This window comes from Bombina bombina, chromosome 7 (assembly GCF_027579735.1).
Source record: "Bombina bombina isolate aBomBom1 chromosome 7, aBomBom1.pri, whole genome shotgun sequence".
NCBI lineage: Eukaryota > Metazoa > Chordata > Amphibia > Anura > Bombinatoridae > Bombina > Bombina bombina.
In genome coordinates, this window is record NC_069505.1 from 514,296,337 (window position 1) to 514,324,218 (window position 27,882).

At 42.6% G+C, this 27,882-nt stretch overlaps 1 protein-coding gene across 1 annotated transcript in view; it reads left to right on the plus strand.

Moving 5' to 3' along the window:
* Window positions 1-27,882, plus strand: part of LOC128636482 (zinc finger protein 675-like) — a 269,165-nt gene that overhangs the window by 142,164 nt on the left and 99,119 nt on the right. Inside the window, exons 5-6 of the mRNA XM_053689493.1 lie at window positions 3,769-3,828; window positions 4,251-4,398. Coding sequence (XP_053545468.1) covers window positions 3,769-3,828; window positions 4,251-4,398 — 208 coding nt within the window. The remainder of the gene's footprint in view (window positions 1-3,768; window positions 3,829-4,250; window positions 4,399-27,882) is intronic.

The following is a 27,882-nucleotide window of genomic DNA, read 5'->3' on the forward strand; positions in this document are numbered from 1 at the left end:
TATGTTTACCTGATAAATTACTTTCTCCAACGGTGTGTCCGGTCCACGGCCCGCCCTGGTTTTTTTAATCAGGTCTGATAATTTATTTTCTTTAACTACAGTCACCACGGTACCATATGGTTTCTCCTATGCAAATATTCCTCCTTAACGTCGGTCGAATGACTGGGGTAGGCGGAGCCTAGGAGGGATCATGTGACCAGCTTTGCTGGGCTCTTTGCCATTTCCTGTTGGGGAAGAGAATATCCCACAAGTAAGGATGACGCCGTGGACCGGACACACCGTTGGAGAAAGTAATTTATCAGGTAAACATAAATTCTGTTTTTATTAGCTTAGCTATTTTTTTTTCTTAAACACAATTGGTTAGGCGTACTTAGGGCTGCTATTTTGTGGCTGCACAATGCACATGGACAGTTAATAGGGCATTGCAGACTTGACACAATGAATGCATTGCTTGGACATTGAAGCATCATGCTAATTTTTATATTTTTGCTCACCAAAATGCAGTAACCATTAATGATTTTTTATTGTTGCAGCACTAGCCTAGCATGCATCAATCATAAAAAAAACAATCTGACTTGCATTAATTGCAGAGGCTGAGCTACAATAAAAAAATATTAGAATTTTATTTTTTTTTATTAAAAAAAAAATTACTTTATTTGCACTTGCTGCAGCAATGCATCCATCCACAAATAAAAAATAAACATATTATTACACCAATATAACTTATTTGGGAAGTGGAACATAAACTAATATAATAAGAAAAGAGATCTTTTTCTTCTACAAGATACGAGTCCACGGATTTCATCCTTACTTGTGGGATATTAACCTCCTGCTAACAGGAAGTGGCAAAGAGCACCACAGCAGAGCTGTATATATATAGTTCCTCCCTTCCCTCCACCCCCAGTCATTCTCTTTGCCTGTGTTAGTACTAGGAAGAGGTAAAGTGAGGTGTTAATTTTAGATTATTCAATCAAGAAGTTTTTTATTTTAAATGGTACCGGTGAGTACTATTTTCCACAGGGAGATATGGAATGAAGAAGATTTCTGCCCTCAGGTTGATGATCTTAGCAGATGTAACTAAGATCCATGTTGGTTCCCACAGAGCTTCTGAAGGTAGTGCAAGAGAAATCTTCAGTGTGGAGAATGGTGTCATGACACTGTATGGGGCTTGACACTGGGAGAGGCAGCTTGACATTTTATACTTTATTAACAACAAAAGTCAGTAGGGCTGCAAGTTTTATTACATGATTATAAGGGGACCACATGGCTTTTCACACCGCTTCCCATGCGGTTATTCAGACTGGTAGGACGACGTCCATGATGGGCGGGGCCTATTTCGCGCACTCAGACGCGCAGTTTACTCTGACTGAGAAGGCAGCAGGCATTAGCTCCGGTGGGGCCTAAACTTGCGTTCTGTTCACCGGATCGTTGTGTGTAGTGTGCTGTGAAATTTGTTATTTGTCCTCTCATAACTGCTTTTGAAGCATTCCAGAAAAGTCCAGGAGTGTTGTGCATTAAATTTAGCCTATTCTAACCAACACGTTTTTAGGTATTTTTGAAAATCTAGGTTATTATACAAATACGTGGGGAACCTCCATGCCCCATACAGAGGATTTTGGGATGTGGGTTGCAGCTCTAACCAAATGGGGGAGTGATCCGAGATCACTACATCTGTAATGTGTGTGCGCGGAATTTGGTTGTTTAGCTGTGGAGAGCATAGAAAACAATCGATGCGGGATAGTGACCCATGTGTCTTAGAGATGCAAGTGAAGTCCCTCTGGGCTGGGTTACGTGATCTCCAGAGATCTACCAAACCCAGAGAAGACTTGAATGTTGTGATGGTGGCGACCTCTACCTTATGTCGTCTGTGCTCTGATTGTTTGGGGTTTCCTGATTGTGTGCCAGTTTTGCGGTCCAGAGGAATGGCTTGTGCTAGGTTAAAATCTCCCCCCACAAGGAGGGGGCAGTCTGCGTGTGTAATTAATATTGCTTGGAGTGTATTCCAGAACTGAGGGAGTGGGTGGTTCGGACCATAGGCTGAGCACAGAACATAGGATTTCCCAGCTGTCTGTAGGAGTGCTACTATGTACCTACCCTGTCTATCCGTGTCCAGAGGAGTTATTTGTGCTGCTAAGCCTTTTCTCACTAGTATGGCAAATCCCTGTTTGCGCCCCTTCATGGGAGTGTAAAGAATCTGACCCACCCATCTGGTTTTCAATTTTTCATGTTCAGTGTCTGTCAGGTGGGTTTCCTGCAAGAGGGCTATGTCTGTGTGTAAGCGTTTGAGATGCTATAGAACTAGACTTCTCTTGGTCAGAGAGGTGAAGCCTCCCACATTCCAAGAGACTATTTTAATTATCTGTGCCATATCTCTTTCTGGTGAAACGAATTTGCTGGTCAACGCGGGTCTAGGAACAAGAGGGGGCACGTAAGTGTTTGTGTTGGTATCCCCCTGGAGGGGAACATATTGGTCCGGTATTGGTCGTCTGTTGAGTCTGGTGAGGTTATGTAGGTGTGGAATCATTACCTGTTGAAGCACGATTGATGACTCACATGTCTGTTGGTCTGCCGTATAGAGCTTGTGTAGGGTAGGGCTGGAAGTTGGCTGGCTGGTGGACCGGAGGTCCCCCCCCGTGATCTCCATTCAGTAGTACCGCCCACCGGAAGATATATATATATATATATATATATATATATATACCATCACTTTTCTTTTCTTTCAGGCTGTTCTAATAAATTCTGTTGCTCTCACAACAAAGCTGCAAGAAATCATTAGCTTTTTACAGCGTGAAAGACATAGCACTGGGTTCATATGTGGGAGAGCAGAAATAGGAGATGAGCTTGCCTGTTGGACTATTTAAAAAAGCTACTGCCTACCCAGCACCCATAACCTTATGTCCAGGGCGATACGATTTACACATTACTGTCTCCTACTGATTCATAGTACCAAATAGAGAGAAATCACACCCCAAGACTCCTAAAGCAATTCAGCTTGTTTCTGGAATGGGAACATTGGAGGGAAATGCTAATTTATATGGCCCTCTTCATTTAATTCAATTAAGTCTTTTTTAATGTCTTTATGACACCTCTGGCATGCAAGGATGAGTTTTATCATCCTGGTAGAAAAACTTATATTTCTTTTTACATTATTTGCAAACTGCACTGTAGAAATGTTTCCATTTTACTGAGAGGATAAAAAAAAGAGTGGCCAGATTACAGGTAAACACTATATTGTGATGGGGAGGGGTTACATCAAAGTAGATTATTAGTAGGAATCAAGTCATTAATTAGTTAAAGGTTATGAAAATACACTAATGCAGTTAAAATATGGCTGCATTTTTAAACTCTAAACTTTCAATTAAAGCCTAACTAAGAGGACATAAACACTCAATCAGCTATACCAACAAGATGGAGACCACAAGCGAAATAAACTGAAACCTTTTTCAATGCAGTGCCCCTAGAAACAGATGCTTATTTCTCTTTTATTTGAGACATACATCTTCAGTATTTTCTTAATATTTAAATTTTATTCCAGGATTTGCTTGTCTTCAGGGTACAGGAATTGCAATGATTTAAAACTTTACACAAAGTCTCATAAGTCTTTCATAAAATCCTTCATGTTAAATAGTTTATAGAAATAATGTTGGAGGTTTAAATATATGAACACCATTTATCATTGTAAAAGAGCATATTCCATACTCCCATTTTTTTAAATTTTTCAGAAATCTAGGAATCTAGAATCTCACATGTTATCCTTTCATCTTGCAGGAATATACCATTGTGAAGAAGAATCCTTCCCACAAAAGCATTCATCAGCTGACTGGAGAGGTGAGCACTGCTGTTGACTCTTTGCATACTAGCTTCAAAGGACAGTGACCTTTCCTGACCCACCTGACCTTGTGTGCAGTTACCTGCCTTCTGTCTGTTTCCTCTGTATATTCTCAGTAACATTATCCCCCACAACAGCAGTATTCACTGGCTTATCAGAGGAGCTATCGGTGTCTCTGCATGTTCTCACATTATCATGGCTATCCCTGACTTGTTAGTAAAAGTGTCTGATATAACCAGTTCCCATGTCTACACTTTATGGGGTAAATTAATAAATGTTACATTATTTAAAATAATATTTAGCACTATGCAAGATAGTAATAAAGACACATTAAAGAATGAATTCATATGTTAAGGGGATAACATGATGTGGTATCATATCATTAGTTTTGTTTACTATTAGTGTTGTGTGTGTGTTTCAGGTCCCTGTAAAGTGTGATGACATTTCTGTGTATTTCTCTATGGAGGAGTGGGAGTATATAGAGGGTCACAAGGAGCTTTATAACGATGTCATGACGCAGACTCAGCAGACACTTGGGACTGCAGAAATCTCGTCACATGAGTGCTCAGGTAACAGTGTTCTGATAGTTTGGAAAAACTTCACATTGATCTAAAAATGCAGTTTAGTTTTTCCTGAAATGAAAATTGTGGGTTTTTGATTTCGAGCTAGATTTGAAAGTGCTGGCTCCAGTATATCAATATAACAATGTTGGTTGTGCAAAGTTGGGGGATGGGTAATAAAAGGAGTATCCATATTCTTAAACAATAACATTCTTGACGTAGACTGTCCATTTAAAGATCATTTCTTTCTAATGGCATGGAGAGTCCATGAATCCATTCAATTACTAGAGGGAATTCAACTCCTGGCCACCAGGTGGAGGCAAAGAACACCCCAGCAAAGTAGGTGGTGTGCGAAGATGGTGTCTGAAGAAAATTACGTTTTTTTTTGTTTGTTTTTTTAAATTGATTTTTTATTGGAGGCACAAAATAAAGCATACATGAATATCAAACAGAGACAAATGAAAACAAAACAGTATTTCTCTTGTTAAGTGTAGTCAGTCCACGGGTCATCAATTACTTATGGAATATATCTCTTCCTAACAGGAAGCTGCAAGAGGATCACCCAAGCAGAGCTGCTATATAGCTCCTCCCCTCACATGTCATATTCAGTCATTCTCTTGCAGCCTAACTAAAGATAGGTCGCTGTGAGAGGTCTGTGGTGTTTTTTAACTTAGTTTATTTCTTCAATCAAAAGTTTGTTATTTTAAATGGCACCGGAGTGTGCTGTTTGTTCTCAGGCAGCATTAGAAGAAGAATCTGCCTGCGTTTTCTATGATCTTAGCAGACGTAACTAAGATCCACTGGCTGTTCTCATCTGAGGAGTGAGGTAACTTCAGAAAAGGGGAATAGCATGCAGGGCCCCCCTGCAAATGAGGTATGTGCAGTAAATTATTTTTCTGAGGAATGGAATTGACTGAGAAAATACTGCTGATACCAATGTAACGTAAGTTCAGCCTTAAATGCAGTGATAGCGACTGGTATTAGGCTGATGAGTGTGTGTACACTGAATGTATTTTTCTAAGGAATGGAATTGACTCTGAAAATACTGTTAATACTGAAATAATGTATGAGCCTTAACTGCAGTAAAAGCGACTGGTAGCAGGCTTATTAATAACACTTCATAACTTTTCAAATGTATGTTTAAAACGTTTACTGGCATGTTAATGGTTTTTCTTCTGTTATGTGTGATCAGTCCACGGGTCATCATTACTTCTGGGATATAACTCCTCCCCAACAGGAAATGCAAGAGGATTCACCCAGCAGAGCTGCATATAGCTCCTCCCCTCTACGTCACTCCCAGTCATTCTCTTGCACCCAACGACTAGATAGGATGTGTGAGAGGACTATGGTGATTATACTTAGTTTTTATAACTTCAATCAAAAGTTTGTTATTTTACAATAGCACCGGAGCGTGTTATTACCTCTCTGGCAGAGTTTGAAGAAGAATCTACCAGAGTTTTTACTATGATTTTAACCGGAGTAGTTAAGATCATATTGCTGTTTCTCGGCCATCTGAGGGAGGTAAAAGCTTCAGATCAGGGGACAGCGGGCAGATGAATCTGCATTGAGGTATGTAGCAGTTTTTATTTTCTGAATGGAATTGACGAGAAAATCCTGCCATACCGTTATAATGACATGTATGTATACTCTACACTTCAGTATTCTGGGGATGGTATTTCACCGGAATTACTCTGTAAAAAGTACATTAAACCTTTTAATAGGTATTTATCATGTTAAACGTTTTTGCTGGAATGTAGAATCGTTTGCATTTTCTGAGGTACTGAGTGAATAAATATTTGGGCATTATTTCTCCACTTGGCAGTTGCTTGTTTTAATTGTGACAGTTTCGTTTCTCTCTCACTGCTGTGTGTGAGGGGGAGGGGCCGTTTTTGGCGCTCTTTGCTACGCATCAAAAATTTCCAGTCAGTTACTCTTGTATTTCCTGCATGATCCGGTTCATCTCTAACAGAACTCAGGGGTCTTCAAACTTCTTTGGAGGGAGGTAGATTCTCTCAGCAGAGCTGTGAGACTTAATATTGACTGTGATTAAAAACGTTGCTCTGTAATTTTTATGTCTCAAATTTAATTATTGTTAATTTACTAATGGGAACAAACCTTTGCTAAAAGTTGTGTTGTTTTTAAGGATTGATGCTATAACTGTTTTTCAGTTCATTATTTCAACTGTCATTTAATCGTTTAGTGTTTCTTTGAGGCACAGTACGTTTTTGTTAAATAAGATTGTAACCAAGTTGCAAGTTTATTGCTAGTGTGTTAAACATGTCTGATTCAGAGGAAGATACCTGTGTTATTTGTTCCAATGCCAAGGTGGAGCCCAATAGAAATTTATGTACTAACTGTATTGATGCTACTTTAAATAAAAGCCAATCTGTACAAATTGAACAAATTTCACCAAACAGCGAGGGGAGAGTTATGCCGACTAACTCGCCTCACGTGTCAGTACCTGCATCTCCCGCCCGGGAGGTGCGTGATAATATGGCGCCTAGTACATCTGGGCGGCCATTACAGATAACATTACAGGATATGGCTACTGTTATGACTGAAGTTTTGGCTAAATTACCAGAACTAAGAGGCAAGCGTGATCACTCTGGGGTGAGAACAGAGTGCGCTGATAATACTAGGGCCATGTCTGATACTGCGTCACAGCTTGCAGAGCATGAGGACGGAGAGCTTCATTCTGTGGGTGACGGTTCTGATCCAAACAGATTGGATTCAGATATTTCAAATTTTAAATTTAAATTGGAAAACCTCCGTGTTTTACTAGGGGAGGTTTTAGCGGCTCTTAATGATTGTAACACTGTTGCAATACCAGAGAAATTGTGTAGGTTGGATAAATACTTTGCGGTACCGGCGAGTACTGACGTTTTTCCTATACCTAAGAGACTAACTGAAATTGTTACTAAGGAGTGGGATAGACCCGGTGTGCCGTTCTCACCCCCTCCTATATTTAGAAAGATGTTTCCAATAGACGCCACCACACGGGACTTATGGCAAACGGTCCCTAAGGTGGAGGGAGCAGTTTCTACTTTAGCTAAGCGTACCACTATCCCGGTGGAGGATAGCTGTGCTTTTTCAGATCCAATGGATAAAAAATTAGAGGGTTACCTTAAGAAAATGTTTGTTCAACAAGGTTTTATATTGCAACCCCTTGCATGCATCGCGCCGATTTCGGCTGCGGCAGCATTTTGGATTGAGTCTCTGGAAGAGAACCTTAGTTCAACTACGCTGGACGACATTACGGACAGGCTTAGAGTCCTTAAACTAGCTAATTCATTCATTTCGGAGGCCGTAGTACATTTAACCAAACTTACGGCTAAGAACTCAGGATTCGCCATTCAGGCACGTAGGGCGCTGTGGCTAAAATCCTGGTCAGCTGATGTAACTTCTAAGTCCAAATTACTTAATATACCTTTCAAGGGGCAAACTTTATTTGGGCCTGGTTTGAAAGAAATTATCGCTGACATCACAGGAGGTAAAGGCCACGCCCTGCCTCAAGACAAAGCCAAAGCTAAGGCTAGACAGTCTAATTTTCGTCCCTTTCGGAATTTCAAAGCAGGAACAGCATCAACTTCCACTGCACCAAAACAGGAAGGAGCTGTTGCTCGTTACAGACAAGGCTGGAAACCTAACCAGTCCTGGAACAAGGGCAAGCAGGCCAGGAAACCTGCTGCTGCCCCAAAGACAGCATGAACCGAGGGCCCCCGATCCGGGACCGGATCTAGTGGGGGGCAGACTCTCTCTCTTCGCCCAGGCTTGGGCAAGAGATGTTCAGGATCCCTGGGCGCTAGAGATCATATCTCAGGGATACCTTCTAGACTTCAAATTCTCTCCCCCAAGAGGGAGATTTCATCTGTCAAGGTTGTCAACAAACCAGATAAAGAAAGAAGCGTTTCTACGCTGTGTACAAGATCTGTTATTAATGGGAGTGATCCATCCGGTTCCGCGGTCGGAACAAGGACAAGGGTTTTACTCAAACCTGTTTGTGGTTCCCAAGAAAGAGGGAACTTTCAGGCCAATCTTGGATTTAAAGATCCTAAACAAATTCCTAAGAGTTCCATCGTTCAAAATGGAAACTATTCGGACAATCTTACCCATGATCCAAAAGGGTCAGTACATGACCACAGTGGATTTAAAGGATGCTTACCTTCACATACCGATTCACAAAGATCATTACCGGTATCTAAGGTTTGCTTCTTAGACAGGCATTACCAGTTTGTAGCTCTTCCATTCGGATTGGCTACGGCTCCAAGAATCTTCACAAAGGTTCTGGGTGCCCTTCTGGCGGTACTAAGACCGCGAGGAATTTCGGTAGCTCCGTACCTAGACGACATTCTGATACAAGCTTCAAGCTTTCAAACTGCCAAGTCTCATACAGAGTTAGTTCTGGCATTTCTAAGGTCGCATGGATGGAAAGTGAACGAAAAGAAGAGTTCTCTTTTTCCTCTCACAAGAGTTCCATTCTTGGGGACTCTTATAGATTCTGTAGAAATGAAGATTTATCTGACAGAAGACAGATTAACAAAGCTTCTAAATGCATGCCGTGTCCTTCATTCCATTCAACTCCCGTCAGTAGCTCAATGCATGGAGGTGATCGGCTTAATGGTAGCAGCAATGGACATAGTTCCCTTTGCACGTCTACATCTCAGACCGCTGCAATTGTGCATGCTGAGTCAGTGGAATGGGGATTACTCAGACTTGTCCCCTACTCTGAATCTGGATCAAGAGACCAGAAACTCTCTTCTATGGTGGCTTTCTCGGCCACATCTGTCCAGGGGGATGCCATTCAGCAGGCCGGACTGGACAATTGTAACAACAGACGCCAGCCTACTAGGTTGGGGCGCTGTCTGGAATTCTCTGAAGGCTCAGGGACAATGGAATCAGGAGGAAAGTCTCCTGCCAATAAACATTCTGGAATTGAGAGCAGTTCTCCATGCCCTTCTGGCTTGGCCCCAGTTAAAAACTCGGGGGTTCATCAGGTTTCAGTCGGACAACATCACGACTGTAGCTTACATCAACCATCAAGGAGGGACAAGAAGCTCCCTAGCAATGATGGAAGTATCAAAGATAATTCGCTGGGCAGAGTCTCACTCTTGCCACCTGTCAGCAATCCACATCCCGGGAGTGGAGAACTGGGAGGCGGATTTCTTGAGTCGCCAGACCTTTCATCCGGGGGAGTGGGAACTTCATCCGGAGGTCTTTGCCCAAATACTTCGACGTTGGGGCAAACCAGAGATAGATCTCATGGCGTCTCGCCAGAACGCCAAACTTCCTCGCTACGGGTCCAGATCCAGGGATCCGGGAGCGGTTCTGATAGATGCTTTGACAGCACCTTGGAACTTCGGGATGGCTTATGTGTTTCCTCCCTTCCCGCTGCTCCCTCGATTGATTGCCAAAATCAAACAGGAGAGAGCATCAGTGATTCTAATAGCGCCTGCATGGCCACGCAGGACTTGGTATGCAGATCTAGTGGACATGTCATCCTGTCCGCCTTGGTCTCTACCTCTAAGACAGGACCTTCTGATACAGGGTCCATTCAAACATCAAAATCTAACTTCTCTGAAGCTGACTGCTTGGAAATTGAACGCTTGATTTTATCAAAACGTGGTTTTTCTGAGTCGGTTATTGATACCCTGATACAGGCTAGGAAGCCTGTTACCAGAAGGATTTACCATAAGATATGGCGTAAATACCTATACTGGTGCGAATCCAAAGGTTACTCCTGGAGTAAGGTTAGGATTCCTAGGATATTGTCCTTTCTACAAGAAGGTTTAGAAAAGGGTTTATCGGCTAGCTCATTAAAGGGACAGATCTCAGCTCTGTCCATATTGTTACACAGGCGTCTGTCAGAAAATCCAGACGTCCAGGCCTTTTGTCAGGCTTTAGCTAGGATCAAGCCTGTGTTTAAAACTGTCGCTCCGCCATGGAGTTTAAACTTAGTTCTTAACGTTTTACAGGGTGTTCCTTTTGAACCCCTTCATTCCATTGATATAAAATTGTTATCTTGGAAAGTTCTGTTTTTAATGGCTATTTCCTCGGCTCGAAGAGTCTCTGAGTTATCAGCCTTACATTGTGATTCTCCTTATCTGATTTTTCACTCAGACAAGGTAGTTCTGCGTACTAAACCTGGGTTCTTACCTAAGGTAGTCACTAACAGGAATATCAATCAAGAGATTGTCGTTCCATCCTTGTGTCCAAATCCTTCTTCAAAGAAGGAACGTCTTCTACACAATCTGGATGTAGTTCGTGCCCTCAAGTTCTACTTGCAGGCAACTAAGGATTTTCGACAAACGTCTTCCTTGTTTGTCGTGTACTCTGGTCAGAGGAGAGGTCATAAGGCTTCGGCTACCTCTCTTTCCTTCTGGCTTCGTAACATAATTCGTTTAGCCTATGAGACTGCTGGACAGCAGCCTCCTGAAAGAATTACAGCTCATTCTACTAGAGCTGTGGCTTCCACTTGGGCCTTTAAGAATGAGGCCTCTGTTGAACAGATTTGCAAGGCTGCAACTTGGTCTTCGCTTCATACTTTTTCCAAATTTTCCAAATTTGACACTTTTGCTTCTTCGGAGGCTATTTTTGGGAGAAAGGTTCTTCAGGCAGTGGTTCCTTCTGTATAATGATCCTGCCTATCCCTCCCGTCATCCGTGTACTTTTGCTTTGGTATTGGTATCCCAGAAGTAATGATGACCCGTGGACTGATCACACATAACAGAAGAAAACGTAATTTATGCTTACCTGATAAATTCCTTTCTTCTGTTGTGTGATCAGTCCACGGCCCGCCCTGTTTTAAGGCAGGTAAATATCTTTTAAATTATACTCCAGTCACCACTTCACCCTTGGTTTCTCCTTTCTCGTTGATTCTTGGTCGAATGACTGGGAGTGACGTAGAGGGGAGGAGCTATATGCAGCTCTGCTGGGTGAATCCTCTTGCATTTCCTGTTGGGGAGGAGTTATATCCCAGAAGTAATGATGACCCGTGGACTGATCACACAACAGAAGAAAGGAATTTATCAGGTAAGCATAAATTACGTTTTTGTGAGGTACTTGGTGATAAAACTTATTGGGGCATGATTTTTACCACATGGCCATCTTTGTTTTCTGCATAGAAACAGTTATCTGAGCTTCCCCACTGTTGTAATATGAGTGGGAGGGGCCTATTTTAGCGCTTTTTTTGCGCAGTAAAAATTCAGTCACAATCTGTCTACTTCATCCTCTATGATCCAGATCGTCTCTAGAGAGCTCAGGGGTCTTCAAAATTCATTTTGAGGGAGGTAATCAGTCACAGCAGACCTGTGACAGTGTGTTTTGACTGTGATAAAAACGTTAATTATTAAATTGTTATCCGTTTTTGGGTATTAAGGGGTTAATCATCCATTTGCTGGTGGGTACAATCCTTTGCTAACTTAATACATTTACTGTGAAAAATTGGTTGCTATAACTATTTTGGTTCATTGTTATTTCAACTGTGACAGCTTTTTGTGCTTCTTAAAGGCACAGTAGCGTTTTTTATATTGCTTGTAAATTTATTTAGAAAAGTATTTCCAAGCTTGCTAGTCTCATTGCTAGTCTGTTTAAACATGTCTGACACAGATGAATCTCTTTGTTCACTATGTTTAAAGGCCAATGTGGAGCCCAATAGAAATTTGTGTACTAATTGCATTGATGTTACTTTAAATAAAAGTCAATCTTTACATGTAAAGAAATTATCACAAAACAACGAGGGGGAAGTTATGCCGACTAACTCTCCTCACGTGTCAGTACCTTCGCCTCCCGCTCAGGAGGTGCGTGATTTTGTGGCGCCAAGTACATCAGGGAGGCCCTTACAAATCACTTTGCAAGACATGGCTACTGTTATGACAGAAGTATTATCTAAATTGCCAGAATTAAGAGGCAAGCGCGATAGCTCTGGGTTAAGGACCGAGCGCGCGGATGAGGTGAGAGCCATGTCAGATACTGCGTCACAGTTTGCAGAACATGAAGACGGAGAGCTTCATTCTGTGGGTGACGGATCTGATCCAGGGAGACTGGATTCAGAGATTTCTAATTTTAAATTTAAGCTTGAGAACCTCCGCATATTGCTAGGGGAGGTATTAGCGGCTCTGAATGATTGTAACACGGTTGCAATTCCAGAAAAATTATGTAGGTTGGATAGATACTATGCGGTACCGGTGTGTACTGACGTGTTTCCTATACCTAAAAGGCTTACAGAGATTATTAACAAGGAGTGGGATAGACCTGGTGTGCCTTTTTCCCCTCCTCCCATATTTAGGAAAATGTTTCCTATAGACGCCACCACACGAGACTTATGGCAGACGGTCCCTAAGGTGGAGGGAGCAGTTTCTACTTTAGCTAAGCGTACCACTATCCCGGTAGAGGATAGTTGTGCCTTTTCAGATCCAATGGATAAGAAATTAGAGGGTTACCTTAAGAAAATGTTTGTTCAACAAGGTTTTATCTTACAGCCCCTTGCATGCATTGCGCCTGTCACTGCTGCGGCGGCATTCTGGTTTGAGTCTCTGGAAGAGGCCATTCGCACAGCTCCATTGGATGAAATTATGAACAAGCTTAAAGCACTTAAAGGGCCACTAAACCCAAAATCTTTCTTTCATGATTCAGATAGAACATACAAATTTAAACAACATTACAATTTACTTCTATTATTTATTTTGCTTCCTTTTTGAGATATCCTTGTTTGAACAAAAAGCAATGCACATGGGTGAGCCAATCACATGAAACTTCTATGTGAAGCAACCAATCAGCAGCTACTCAGCATATCTAGATATGCTTTTCAGCTAAGAATATCAAGAGAATAAAACAAATTAGATAATAGAAGTAAATTAGAAAGATGTTTAAAAATGCATTCTCTTTCTAAATCATGAAAGAAAAAATGTGGGTATCATGGCCTTTTAAGCTAGCTAACGCATTTGTTTCTGATGCCGTCGTACATTTAACCAAACTTACGGCTAAGAACTCCGGATTCGCCATCCAAGCGCGCAGAGCGCTATGGCTTAAATCCTGGTCAGCTGACGTGACTTCTAAATCTAAATTGCTTAATATTCCTTTCAAAGGGCAGACCTTATTCGGGCCCGGCTTGAAAGAAATTATAGCTGACATTACGGGAGGTAAGGGCCATGCTCAGGACAATGCCAAATCAAAGGCCAAACAGTCTAATTTTCGTGCCTTTCGTAACTTCAAGGCAGGAGCAGCATCAACTTCCTCCGCTCCAAAACAGGAAGGAGCTGTTGCTCGTTACAGGCAGGGCTGGAAAGTTAACCAGTCCTGGAACAAGGGCAAGCAGGCCAAGAAACCTGCTGCTGCCCCTAAGACGGCATGAAGAGAGGGCCCCCTATCCGGAAACGGATCTAGTGGGGGGCAGACTTTCTCTCTTCGCCCAGGCTTGGGCAAGAGATGTCCAGGATCCCTGGGCGTTGGAGATCATATCTCAGGGATATCTCCTGGACTTCAAAACTTCTCCTCCACAAGGGAGATTTCATCTTTCAAGGTTATCAGCAAACCAAATAAAGAAAGAGGCGTTTCTACGCTGTGTACAAGACCTCTTACTAATGGGAGTGATCCACCCAGTTCCGCGGACGGAACACGGGCAAGGATTCTATTCAAATCTATTTGTGGTTCCCAAGAAAGAGGGAACCTTCAGACCAATCTTGGACATAACAATCCTAAACAAATTCCCAAGAGTTCCATCATTCAAAATGGAAACTATTCGAACCATCCTTCCCATGATCCAAGAGGGTCAGTACATGACCACAGTGGACTTAAAGGATGCCTACCTTCACATACCGATTCACAAGGATCATTATCGGTACCTAAGATTTGCTTTCCTAGACAGGCATTACCAGTTTGTAGCTCTTCCCTTCGGATTAGCTACGGCTCCAAGAATCTTTACAAAAGTTCTGGGCTCACTTCTGGCGGTACTAAGACCGCGAGGCATAGCGGTGACTCCGTACCTAGACGACATTCTGATACAAGCGTCAAGTTTTCAAACTGCCAAGTCTGATACAGAGATAGTTTTGGCATTTCTGAGGTCGCATGGGTGGAAGGTGAACGTGGAAAAGAGTTCTCTATTACCACTTACAAGGGTTCCCTTTCTAGGGACTCTTATAGATTCTGTAGAGATGAAACTTTACCTGACAGAGGCCAGGTTATCAAAACTTCTAAATGCTTGCCGTGTCCTTCATTCCATTCCACACCCGTCAGTAGCTCAGTGCATGGAAGTAATCGGCTTAATGGTAGCGGCAATGGACATAGTACCATTTGCGCGCCTGCATCTCAGACCGCTGCAATTGTGCATGCTAAGTCAGTGGAACAGGGATTACTCAGATTTGTCCCCCCTACTAAATCTGGATCAAGAGACCAGAGATTCTCTTCTATGGTGGCTTTCTCGGCCACATCTGTCCAAGGGGATGACCTTTCGCAGGCCAGATTGGACGATTGTAACAACAGACGCCAGCCTTCTAGGCTGGGGCGCAGTCTGGAACTCCCTGAAGGCTCAGGGATTATGGACTCAGGAGGAGAAACTCCTCCCAATAAATATTCTGGAATTAAGAGCAATATTCAATGCTCTCCTAGCTTGGCCTCAGTTAGCAACTCTGAGGTTCATCAGATTTCAGTCGGACAACATCACGACTGTGGCTTACATCAACCATCAAGGGGGAACCAGAAGTTCCCTAGCGATGTTGGAAGTCTCAAAGATAATTCGCTGGGCAGAGTCTCACTCTTGCCACCTGTCAGCGATTTACATCCCAGGCGTGGAGAACTGGGAGGCGGATTTTCTAAGTCGCCAGACTTTTCATCCGGGGGAGTGGGAACTTCATCCGGAGGTCTTTGCTCAACTGATTCATCGTTGGGGCAAACCAGATCTGGATCTCATGGCGTCTCGCCAGAACGCCAAGCTTCCTTGTTACGGATCCAGGTCCAGGGACCCAGGAGCGGTGCTGATAGATGCTCTGACAGCCCCTTGGGTCTTCAACATGGCTTATGTGTTTCCACCATTTCCGATGCTTCCTCGTTTGATTGCCAAGATCAAACAGGAGAGAGCTTAGGTGATTCTGATAGCGCCTGCGTGGCCACGCAGGACCTGGTATGCAGACCTAGTGGACATGTCGTCCTGTCCACTGTGGTCTCTGCCTCTGAGACAGGACCTTCTAATTCAGGGTCCTTTCAACCATCCAAATCTAATTTCTCTGAGGCTGACTGCATGGAGATTGAACGCTTGATTCTATCAAAGCGTGGCTTCTCGGAGTCGGTTATTGATACCTTAATACAGAATAGGAAGCCTGTTATCAGAAAAATTTACCATAAGATATGGCGTAAATATTTATATTGGTGCGAATCCAAGTGTTACTCATGGAGTAAGGTTAGGATTCCTAGGATATTGTCCTTTCTACAAGAGGGTTTAGAAAAGGGCTTATCTGCTAGTTCGTTAAAGGGACAGATTTCTGCTCTGTCTATTCTTCTACACAAACGTCTGGCTGAAGTTCCAGACGTTCAGGCTTTTTGTCAGGCTTTAGCTAGGATTAAGCCTGTGTTTAGGACTGTTGCTCCGCCGTGGAGCTTAAACTTAGTTATTAACGTTCTTCAAGGCGTTCCATTTGAACCCCTTCATTCCATTGATATCAAGCTGTTATCCTGGAAGGTTCTGTTTTTGATGGCTATTTCCTCGGCTCGAAGAGTCTCTGAGTTATCTGCCTTACATTGTGATTCTCCTTATCTGATTTTTCATTCAGACAAGGTAGTTCTGCGTACTAAACCTGGGTTCTTACCTAAGGTAGTTACTAACAGGAATATCAATCAAGAGATTGTTGTTCCATCACTGTGTCCTAACCCTTCTCCAAAGAAGGAACGACTTTTGCATAATCTGGACGTAGTCCGTGCCCTGAAGTTATATTTGCAGGCAACTAAAGATTTTCGTCAAACTTCTTCCCTGTTTGTCGTTTACTCTGGACAGAGAAGAGGTCAAAAGGCTTCTGCTACCTCTCTCTCTTTTTGGCTTCGTAGCATAATACGTTTAGCCTATGAGACTGCTGGACAGCAGCCTCCTGAAAGGATTACAGCTCATTCTACTAGAGCTGTGGCTTCCACCTGGGCCTTTAAAAATGAGGCCTCTGTTGAACAGATTTGCAAGGCTGCAACTTGGTCTTCACTTCACACTTTTTCAAAATTTTACAAATTTGACACTTGCTTCTTCGGAGGCTATTTTTGGGAGAAAGGTACTTCAGGCAGTGGTTCCTTCTGTTTAATGTTCCTGCCTTGTCCCTCCCTTCATCCGTGTACTTTAGCTTTGGTATTGGTATTCCATAAGTAATGGATGACCCGTGGACTGACTACACTTAACAAGAGAAAACATAATTTATGCTTACCTGATAAATTTATTTCTCTTGTAGTGTAGTCAGTCCACGGCCCGCCCTGTCTTTAAGGCAGATCTAAATTTTAATTAAACTCCAGTCACCACTGCACCCTATGGTTTCTCCTTTCTCGTCTGGTTTTGGTCGAATGACTGAATATGACATGTGAGGGGAGGAGCTATATAGCAGCTCTGCTTGGGTGATCCTCTTGCAGCTTCCTGTTAGGAAGAGATATATTCCATAAGTAATGGATGACCCGTGGACTGACTACACTACAAGAGAAATAAATTTATCAGGTAAGCATAAATTATGTTTTGCTTAAAATAAGACAGTTTCAAGCTGACAATGAATACATCAGGAAACAAATTTAAAGAAAATAAAATACAAGCAGTATGCCAAGTGATGAATAAACCTCCTAAAAAACCTAAGAGGCCTCTCTTGGACCCCAGAAGTATAAAACAAAATCACAGGAGGTTACCTTTGAGCAAAGGAGACCACTCTTGGGTCCCAGATGATTGACCTCAATTTGTATATACATATAAATATATAACAAACAACAACACTGATGGATACTTCCATTTAGGTTGAGTACATGTAGTGTTGTGGGGAACCATTTTGTTAACCTTAATAGGTAGCCTAGACACATTGGTTACAATATAAGTTAACACAAAAGTGACTCCCAGAAAGTAGGAATTGTATTGTAGAGGGCATGTAGGGTTGTCAACACCTTGAGTAGGCTTATAGGTGTGAGAAATGGGACATATTTCAGCAAAGGATTCTTCAAATCTATGCATACAGGCTTTAGGGGATTGTATTAATAAGGAGCTCTGTGCATATGCTTATCTTTAGACAATAACTTGTAGACTATAACATAGGAAGTCTCGATGTGTGAGACTAAGGACATGCCACCTCAGCCGCGGGTGACGCATCGACAGAAAGTGGTAAACTCAAATATATATAGTATTATGCACAGGAGACTCTAGATAGAACTCAGAACTGCACTCCCATATGTGGCTTGAACCCAAAATATATCTCTGTACATATAGAGAGCCACTGTAGCCATTAATTCTATCCCTCTCTTCTAGGAGTTAGCTGTGAACTTTACTGGCATATCTATATATGCATATCTATATAAAAGATTAACATGAAGTTGGCGATAAGCTTACCTAGTGTCCCCCTATTGGTATGAGTAAATGAAATTAGTAAAACATCAAACACTTCTAGTAACATAAAAAAGATATTACCTACATGGGAATAACTGTATACATATACACTTTAAACATGAGGGATATATTGCCTCAACATAATAGAGCTCAGTATAAGCTAAGATTAAAACTACATTAGATATATTAGAGCCTACTTAGTGTGGGCAACACGGAGGAGGAAATCAAACAGTGGAATGACAGAAGCCCAGGATGGAGACATTCAACGTGTGGCTAGAAACTTATATATACTTGGCACTTAGCAGAAGTAAGGCATTTCAGCTGATGTATTATAGGGATTTGTTCGGCAAGTTAAGAGAGTCTTTAGACACAGTCCCGTAGAAATATAATAGTTTGGTGGTAATTCAATTGGTGTGCAAGCATCAACTATGCCTCAGATATATTATCGTCATGGAGTCAATGTTCCGTTAAATTGAATTCACTTCTCGTGGTTTTGGGAGCATAATGTATGGGGAGCAGCTTTCCTCTTTAGCTGAAACAGATGTAAACATTAGTTTGGGTTTGATGACTGCCCTCTGGATCAGCGTGGCGCTATATTACAAGCGGGGCAGTGTTCCTGTCATTATACAGAGTGGAATATACGGCTTAACAGTAAATATGTGGGGGGGGGGGAACGGGCAAGTGAACAAATATTCAAATACCAGAAAGCAAGTATGAAAGAGTTCATCTAATACCCAATTTGATGGTCGGGAGGGTTAGCATATGTCCCCTAGTGTGTTTCATCAGCTCACTACCCTTAGTTGTGAACAATGTCACTCGCATATCCAGATAGATATTGACAAGGCTAGGGTCATTTCGGTAGAGTCTTTTTCCCTCTCCCGCTAAAAAGCCCGCTTCTAGAATCAGCGAGTCCACTCTGAGAGACTTAGCGAAAGATTCACTCTGGTTTAACACTTGCACCCTTTCGATCTGCCTAGTGCCGTTTTTTTCCCCTGTTCCGTTCTCACGATTGAGATTACTGTTACCCTGTGCAGGGTTGACAACGGAGTGCGGCTGTGTACCTCTATAGGGGGTTGCAGTGAATACAGGGCTCTGTCTCGCTGGGCCTCTCCTTGATGTCTGCTCTGCAGGAGTCGAAGCAGCATCTTCCGTAAGCCAGTTTATACTGGGGCCATGCGGGGGGGGGGGGGGGGTCCCCACTGGAGTCGTATCAGTATTTGGCGGCTTGAGGTCTTCAAATGAGTTCTTACCATGCTGGGTTATAGGCCTCGGTAGGGCCTCTCTCTGTTCTGTGGGTAAGTGATCCTGTGTCTGGACCCCATCTGCTAGCTTAGGTTCCGCTATAAGTAATTCTCCAGTTTCATATTTCCAGGCTGCTATCATTTGCTTCTCGAGTTGCACAAAATCCCTTCCCTTCCAACAACAAAGCAGATTCTCTCTCCATGTTGATGACCTGAGACTGTATTCCCAGAATAATACTTAGATGTATAGTAGAATTTCAGTGTCTGAGCACTGTGTACCCGGCTTACAGGATACCGGGGGGGGGGGGGGCTGTTGAGAGCCTAACTCCACAGAGCCTGCCCTAGGCCTCAACGCTCCGGATCGGCTTACAATAGTAGATTGTCCACAATGAGCATATCATTAGATTCAGTTTGATTTGCTGATTTCAAATATTTAATGTTGTGGCTTAGTTGAACTTTCTGTGCACCGATATTAGGCAGATTACCAGTGATCTAACTAGAGCAGCCAATATTGCTACCGATCATGGTGCTGCCCAGAGACACGCCCCCCAGAAAATTAAGTTTTAATCCTTTAATGGGTCCTTTTTTTCTGCAATCAAGGATCGGGGCAATGCTGTGTCCATGTAATCATCTTTAGTAAGAGTAATGGTGGCTATTAGCTGTTGGAGGTCAGTGAGGTGGTCCTTACTTTAATTCCAACTTTTATGCTACCCCTATTTAGAAAACTAGGGTTGGTTACTCTGTTTTTCTTCTATCTTCAGGTCCCTGTCAGCGGTCAGGTGAGGCTAACAGACCTACAGCTGCTGTGACTGCTCCACAGCAGAAGATCCTGGAGGAAGTCCTTTCTTATATATTTCATAGTACAGAGGTATCTGTGGAAGGAATGGCATTATCAGGGACCTAGTGGGACCTGCTTCCCTCAGAAGGGGTATGTATTTATTATTTATTTTAATATCCACAAGTTTGAGATATTTTGCAGCAGAGCAGCTGCCTGGGTTAAAAACTACCAGGACCAATTCATTGCAGCTTATTTTGCCTTATGAAGGGTCAGAGTTAGGTGAGACCCATGCCCTATAGGGTATGGGGACAATGCATAGGAGGCGTATAGTTGATGCACCTTCTGCTCGCAGAGTTTCTAAGCTTTTGGCTCTGCAGTGTGATACCCCTTACCTTATTTTTCATGCGGATAAGGTGGTCCTTCGTACGAATTTGGGATTTCTTCCTAAGGTAGTGTCGGACCGCAATATCAATCAGGAAATTGTCGTTCCTTCGTTCTATCCTAATCCTTCTCAGAAGGAACGTCTGTTGCATAGCCTAGATGTTGTATGTGTGCTCTGAAATTCTATCTGCAGGCAACTATTCAATTTACTGCCCCTTTTTATTGTTTTGTTTGGTAAGTGTAAGGGTCAGAAGGCCACTTCTTCTACCTTTTTTCTTTTTGGTTGGAAAGTGTTATTCATTTGGCTTATGGGACAGCTGGACATTAGCCTCCTGAGAGAATTACGTCTCTTTCCTCTAGGGCTGTCTCTTTTCCTGGGCCTTTAAAAATTTTGATTTCTGTGCAACTAATCTGCAAGGGAGTTAACATTTTAAACTGTCCGGTTTGAAAAAACGGATATTTCTGGTACCAGGAAGCTATTTTTAGTGCCTCTCTGTGTCGCAGCAGTAATTTGAGCTCGGCAGTTGCGGTCACATGACCGGCTTTACTTCATAACGTTTCTGAGGAAAAAGTTAGTTTTTCTCCATTTTTGGGTGATCCGGTCTTAATTGGTAGCGGTACGGCACCTCAGTAATCGAGGTGTGGGGTTGCCTGAGGGGTATTTTAGAAGTTTATTTGATGTTTTATAAAATGTTTTTTCTTTTCTTTCTCACATAATTTTAACTCGGGATCGATCCTAATTTGGGATAAAATTTCAAGTGTATTTTTTCCTTAGCTTATTTTAATTGAATATTAAAATCTTTGAAACGTATTTGTACAAGTTTATTTACTGTTTCACAACATGTCTGATTTGGAGCAAGAGCCTGCTCTCAGAATTCATGCTTATTATGTTTATACGCACAAATTGCAGCTCCTATGCAATTTTGTTCTTCATGTGTCAAGAAAACCTTGCAAAATAAAGGTAAAATGTTTGAGCCTAATGTCTCTCAGGATGATGCTGTTAAAATAATACCTCAGCTTTCTCCTGCTACGTCCCAAGCCTCAATGGCGTCACATGCAGTGCCCTGCGGTTCCTCTATAACTCCTAGTGGAGTTTATTGAAAAAACAAAAATTGCTGCCCAGATCTCTTCAGCTGTATCTTCTGCATTAGCTGCCATTCCCAGATTACAGGGAAAATGCAAGAGGAAATCTAGAAATTCAGAAAGTAAGGTGTCTGTCCTCAGTTCTGCTTCCCAAGTTGCCCTTTATCATAAGTCTGATGAGGAAGATAAATCGGGACTTTCTGAGGGTGAAATTTCCAATTCAGACAGTATAATTCCTTCTTCTGAAACTGAGGTGGTATCCTTCAGATTTAAAGGGACACTGAACCCAATTTTTTTCTTTTGTGATTCAGATAGAGCATGCAATTTTAAGCAACTTTCTAATTTACTCCTATTATCAATTTTTCTTTGTTGCTATCTTTATTTGAAAAAGAAGGCATCTAAGCTTTTTTTGGGGGTTCAGAACTCTAGACATCACTTTTTTATTGGTGGATGAATATATCCACCAATCGGCATGAAAAACCCAGGTTGTTCGCCAAAAACGAGCCAGCATCTAACCTTACATTCTTACATTTCAAATAAAGAGAATAAAGAAAATTTGATAATAGGAGTCAATTAGAAAGTTGCTTAAAATGGCATGCTCTATCTGAATCAAAGAAAAAATTTGGGTTCAGTGTCCCTTTAAGCTTGAAACCCCTTTTTATATTGTTAAGAGGTTTTAGCTACTTTAGATGACTCCGATACCCCTGTTGTTGTCACTCCTAAGAAATCTAGTAAACTTAAAGTTTCCTTGATGAACCATCCACTTCGGAGGTTTTTCCTGTGCCCGACCGTGCTAGGGAGATTATCTCACAGGAATGGGAGAAACCAGGGGTGTCTTTTTTCCCGTCTCCCATTTTTAAGAAAATGTTTCCTGTCCAGGACTTCATTAAAGACCCTTGGTATACTGTACCCAAAGTTGAAGGTGCCATTTCCACTCTGGCTAAGAGAACCACTATTCCTATTGAGGATAGCTGCTCTTTAAAGGATCCAATGGACAAGAAGCTGGAGGCTTATTTGAAAAAGATTTATGTTCATCAAGGTCTCCAATGGCAACCTGTTGTGTGTATTGCCACTGTGACTTGTGCGGCATCTTATTGGTTCGATGCCTTGTCTGATTCTGTTCAAGTAGAGACTTCCTTGGATGAAATTCAGGACAGGATTATCTCAGCCGTCAGTCTTTACATCCGGGAGAATGGTATCTCTATACAGATGTGTTTTCAGGTCGAGGGATCCTCAGGCGGAAATGGTGGATGCATTAGCAGTGTCTTGGTTTTGCAACCTGACTACATCTTTCCGCCTGTTTTTTGTCTTCTAAGGGTGATTTCCAAGATCATATTGGAACAGTCTCATGTGTTTCTGAAAGCATCAGCATGGTCTCACAGGTTTGGTATGTGGATCTTGTTCAGATGTCCAGTTGCCATCCTTGGCCGCTTTCTCTTTGGCCAGCACTCTTGTTTTAGGGGCTATTTTTCCATCGGGATCTCAAATTAATTTGATGGTATGGAAATTGATTAGTGTTTAGTCATAGAGGTTTCTCTGACTCAGTTTGTATCACTATGTTGCAGGTTTATAAGTCTGTTTCAAGGAACATGTATTATCAGGTTTGGAAAACCTATATTTCTCCAACATAGGTGTGTCCGGTCCACGGCGTCATCCTTACTTGTGGGATATTCTCTTCCCCAACAGGAAATGGCAAAGAGCCCAGCAAAGCTGGTCACATGATCCCTCCTAGGCTCCGCCTTCCCCAGTCATTCTCTTTGCCGTTGTACAGGCAACATCTCCACGGAGATGGCTTAGAGTTTTTTGGTGTTTAACTGTAGTTTTTATTATTCAATCAAGAGTTTGTTATTTTAAAATAGTGCTGGTATGTACTATTTACTCTGAAACAGAAAGGTGATGAAGATTTCTGTTTGTAAGAGGAAAATGATTTTAGCAACCGTTACTAAAATCGATGGCTGTTTCCACACAGGACTGTTGAGAGGAATTAACTTCAGTTGGGGGAAACAGTGAGCAGACTTTTGCTGCTTGAGGTATGACACATTTCTAACAAGACAATGTAATGCTGGAAGCTGTCATTTTCCCTATGGGATCCGGTAAGCCATTTTTATTACATAAGAAAAAAAGGGCTTCACAAGGGCTGTTAAGACTGTAGACATTTTCTGGGCTAAAACGATTGATATATAAGCATATTTTAATACTTCATAGCTTTGAGGAATTATTTTATTCTTGGGAATTATGTAAAATAACCGGCAGGCACTGTATTGGACACCTTATTCTCTAGGGGCTTTCCCTAATCATAGGCAGAGCCTCATTTTCGCGCCTCTATTGCGCACTTGTTTTTGGGAAGCATGACATGCAGATGCATGTGTGAGGAGCTCTGATACATAGAAAAGACTTTCTGAAGGCGTCATTTGGTATCGTATTCCCCTTTGGGCTTGGTTGGGTCTCAGCAAAGCAGATACCAGGGACTGTAAAGGGGTTAAATATAAAAACGGCTCCGGTTCCGTTATTTTAAATTTGGTGTGCAATACTTTTAAGGCTTTAAGACACTGTGGTGAAATTTTGGTGAATTTTGAACAATTCCTTCATACTTTTTCACATTTGCAGTAATAAAGTGTGTTCAGTTTAAAATTTAAAGTGACAGTAACGGTTTTATTTTAAAACGTTTTTTGTACTTTGTTATCAAGTTTATGCCTGTTTAACATGTCTGAACTACCAGATAGACTGTGTTCTGTATGTGGGGAAGCCAAGGTTCCTTCTCATTTAAATAGATGTGATTTATGTGACACAAAATTTAGAGAAAATGATGCCCAAGATGATTCCTCAAGTGAGGGGAGTAAGCATGGTACTGCATCATCCCCTCCTTCGTCTACACCAGTCTTGCCCACACAGGAGGCCCCTAGTACATCTAGTGCGCCAATACTCCTTACTATGCAACAATTAACGGCTGTAATGGATAATTCTATCAAAAACATTTTAGCCAAAATGCCCACTTATCAGCGAAAGCGCGACTGCTCTGTTTTAGAAAATACTGAAGAGCATGAGGACGCTGATGATATTGGTTCTGAAGTGCCCCTACACCAATCTGAGGGGGCCAGGGAGGTTTTGTCTGAGGGAGAAATTTCAGATTCAGGGAAAATTTCTCAACAAGCTGAACCTGATGTAATTACATTCAAATTTAAATTGGAACATCTCCGCGCCCTGCTTAAGGAGGTGTTATCTACTCTGGATGATTGTGAGAATTTGGTCATTCCAGAGAAATTATGTAAAATGGACAAGTTCCTAGAGGTCCCGGGGCCCCCCGAAGCTTTTCCTATACCCAAGCGGGTGGCGGACATTGTAAACAAAGAATGGGAAAGGCCCGGCATACCTTTCGTCCCTCCCCCTATATTTAAGAAATTGTTTCCTATGGTCGACCCCAGAAAGGACTTATGGCAGACAGTCCCCAAGGTCGAGGGGGCGGTTTCTACTCTAAACAAACGCACCACTATACCCATAGAAGATAGTTGTGCTTTCAAAGATCCTATGGATAAAAAATTAGAGGGTTTGCTTAAAAAGATGTTTGTTCAGCAAGGTTACCTTCTACAACCAATTTCATGCATTGTTCCTGTCACTACAGCAGCGTGTTTCTGGTTCGATGAACTAGAAAAGGCGCTCAATAAAGATTCTTCTTATGAGGAGATTTTGGACAGAATTCATGCTCTCAAATTGGCTAACTCTTTCACCCTAGACGCCACTTTGCAATTGGCTAGATTAGCGGCGAAAAATTCTGGGTTTGCTATTGTGGCGCGCAGAGCGCTTTGGCTAAAATCTTGGTCAGCGGATGCGTCTTCCAAGAACAATTGCTTAACATTCCTTTCAAGGGGAAAACGCTGTTTGGCCCTGACTTGAAAGAGATTATTTCTGATATCACTGGGGGCAAGGGCCACGCCCTTCCTCAGGATAGGTCTTTCAAGGCCAAAAATAAACCTAATTTTCGTCCCTTTCGCAGAAACGGACCAGCCCCAAGTGCTACGTCCTCTAAGCAAGAGGGTAATACTTCTCAAGCCAAGCCAGCCTGGAGGCCAATGCAAGGCTGGAACAAAGGTAAGCAGGCCAAGAAACCTGCCACTGCTACCAAGACAGCATGAGATGTTGGCCCCCGATCCGGGACCGGATCTGGTGGGGGGCAGACTCTCTCTCTTCGCTCAGGCTTGGGCAAGAGATGTTCTGGATCCTTGGGCGCTAGAAATAGTCTCCCAAGGTTATCTTCTGGAATTCAAGGGGCTTCCCCCGAGGGGGAGGTTCCACAGGTCTCAATTGTCTTCAGACCACATAAAAAAACAGGCATTCTTACATTGTGTAGAAGACCTGTTAAAAATGGGAGTGATTCATCCTGTTCCATTAGGAGAACAAGGGATGGGGTTCTACTCCAATCTGTTCGTAGTTCCCAAAAAAGAGGGAACATTCAGACCAATCTTAGATCTCAAGGTCCTAAACAAGTTTCTCAAGGTTCCATCGTTCAAAATGGAAACCATTCGAACAATTCTTCCTTCCATCCAGGAAGGTCAATTCATGACCACGGTGGATTTAAAGGATGCGTATCTACATATTCCTATCCACAAGGAACATCATCGGTTCCTAAGGTTCGCATTTCTGGACAAGCATTACCAGTTTGTGGCACTTCCGTTCGGATTAGCCACTGCTCCAAGAATTTTCACAAAGGTGCTAGGGTCCCTTCTAGCGGTGCTAAGACCAAGGGGCATTGCAGTAGTACCTTACTTGGACCACATTCTGATTCAAGCGTCGTCCCTTCCACAAGCAAAGGCTCACACGGACATTGTCCTGGCCTTTCTCAGATCTCACGGGTGGAAAGTGAACGTAGAAAAAAGTTCTCTATTCCCGTCAACAAGAGTTCCCTTCTTGGGAACAATAATAGACTCCTTAGAAATGAGGATTTTTCTGACAGAGGCCAGAAAATCAAAACTTCTAAACTCTTGTCAAATACTTCATTCTGTTCCTCTTCCTTCCATAGCGCAGTGCATGGAAGTAATAGGTTTGATGGTAGCGGCAATGGACATAGTTCCTTTTGCGCGAATTCATCTAAGACCATTACAACTGTGCATGCTCAGTCAGTGGAATGGGGATTATACAGACTTGTCTCCGACGATACAAGTAGATCAGAGGACCAGAGATTCACTCCGTTGGTGGCTGTCCCTGGACAACCTGTCACAGGGGATGAGCTTCCGCAGACCAGAGTGGGTCATTGTCACGACCGACGCCAGTCTGGTGGGCTGGGGCGCGGTCTGGGGACCCCTGAAAGCTCAGGGTCTTTGGTCTCGGGAAGAATCTCTTCTCCCGATAAATATTCTGGAACTGAGAGCGATATTCAATGCTCTCAAGGCTTGGCCTCAGCTAGCAAAGGCCAAATTCATACGGTTTCAATCAGACAACATGACGACTGTTGCGTACATCAACCATCAGGGGGGAACAAGGAGTTCCCTGGCGATGGAAGAAGTGACCAAAATCATTCAATGGGCGGAGACTCACTCCTGCCACTTGTCTGCAATCCACATCCCAGGAGTGGAAAATTGGGAAGCGGATTTTCTGAGTCGTCAGACATTTCATCCGGGGGAGTGGGAACTCCATCCGGAAATCTTTGCCCAAATTACTCAGTTGTGGGGCATTCCAGACATGGATCTGATGGCCTCTCGTCAGAACTTCAAGGTTCCTTGCTACGGGTCCAGATCCAGGGATCCCAAGGCGACTCTAGTAGATGCACTAGTAGCACCTTGGACCTTCAAACTAGCTTATGTATTCCCGCCGTTTCCTCTCATCCCCAGGCTGGTAGCCAGGATCAATCAGGAGAGGGCATCGGTGATCTTGATAGCTCCTGCGTGGCCACGCAGGACTTGGTATGCAGACCTGGTGAATATGTCATCGGCTCCACCATGGAAGCTACCTTTGAGACGGGACCTTCTTGTTCAAGGTCCGTTCGAACATCCGAATCTGGTCTCACTCCAACTGACTGCTTGGAGATTGAACGCTTGATCTTATCAAAGCGAGGGTTCTCAGATTCTGTCATTGATACTCTTGTTCAGGCCAGAAAGCCTGTAACTAGAAAAATCTACCACAAAATATGGAAAAAATATATCTGTTGGTGTGAATGTAAAGGATTCCCTTGGGACAAGATAAAAATTCCTAAGATTCTATCCTTTCTTCAAGAAGGTTTGGAGAAAGGATTATCTGCAAGTTCCTTGAAGGGACAGATTTCTGCCTTGTCTGTGTTACTTCACAAAAAGCTGGCAGCTGTGCCAGATGTTCAAGCCTTTGTTCAGGCTCTGGTTAGAATCAAGCCTGTTTACAAACCTTTGACTCCTCCTTGGAGTCTCAATTTAGTTCTTTCAGTTCTTCAGGGGGTTCCGTTTGAACCCTTACATTCCGTTGATATGAAGTTATTATCTTGGAAAGTTTTGTTTTTGGTTGCAATT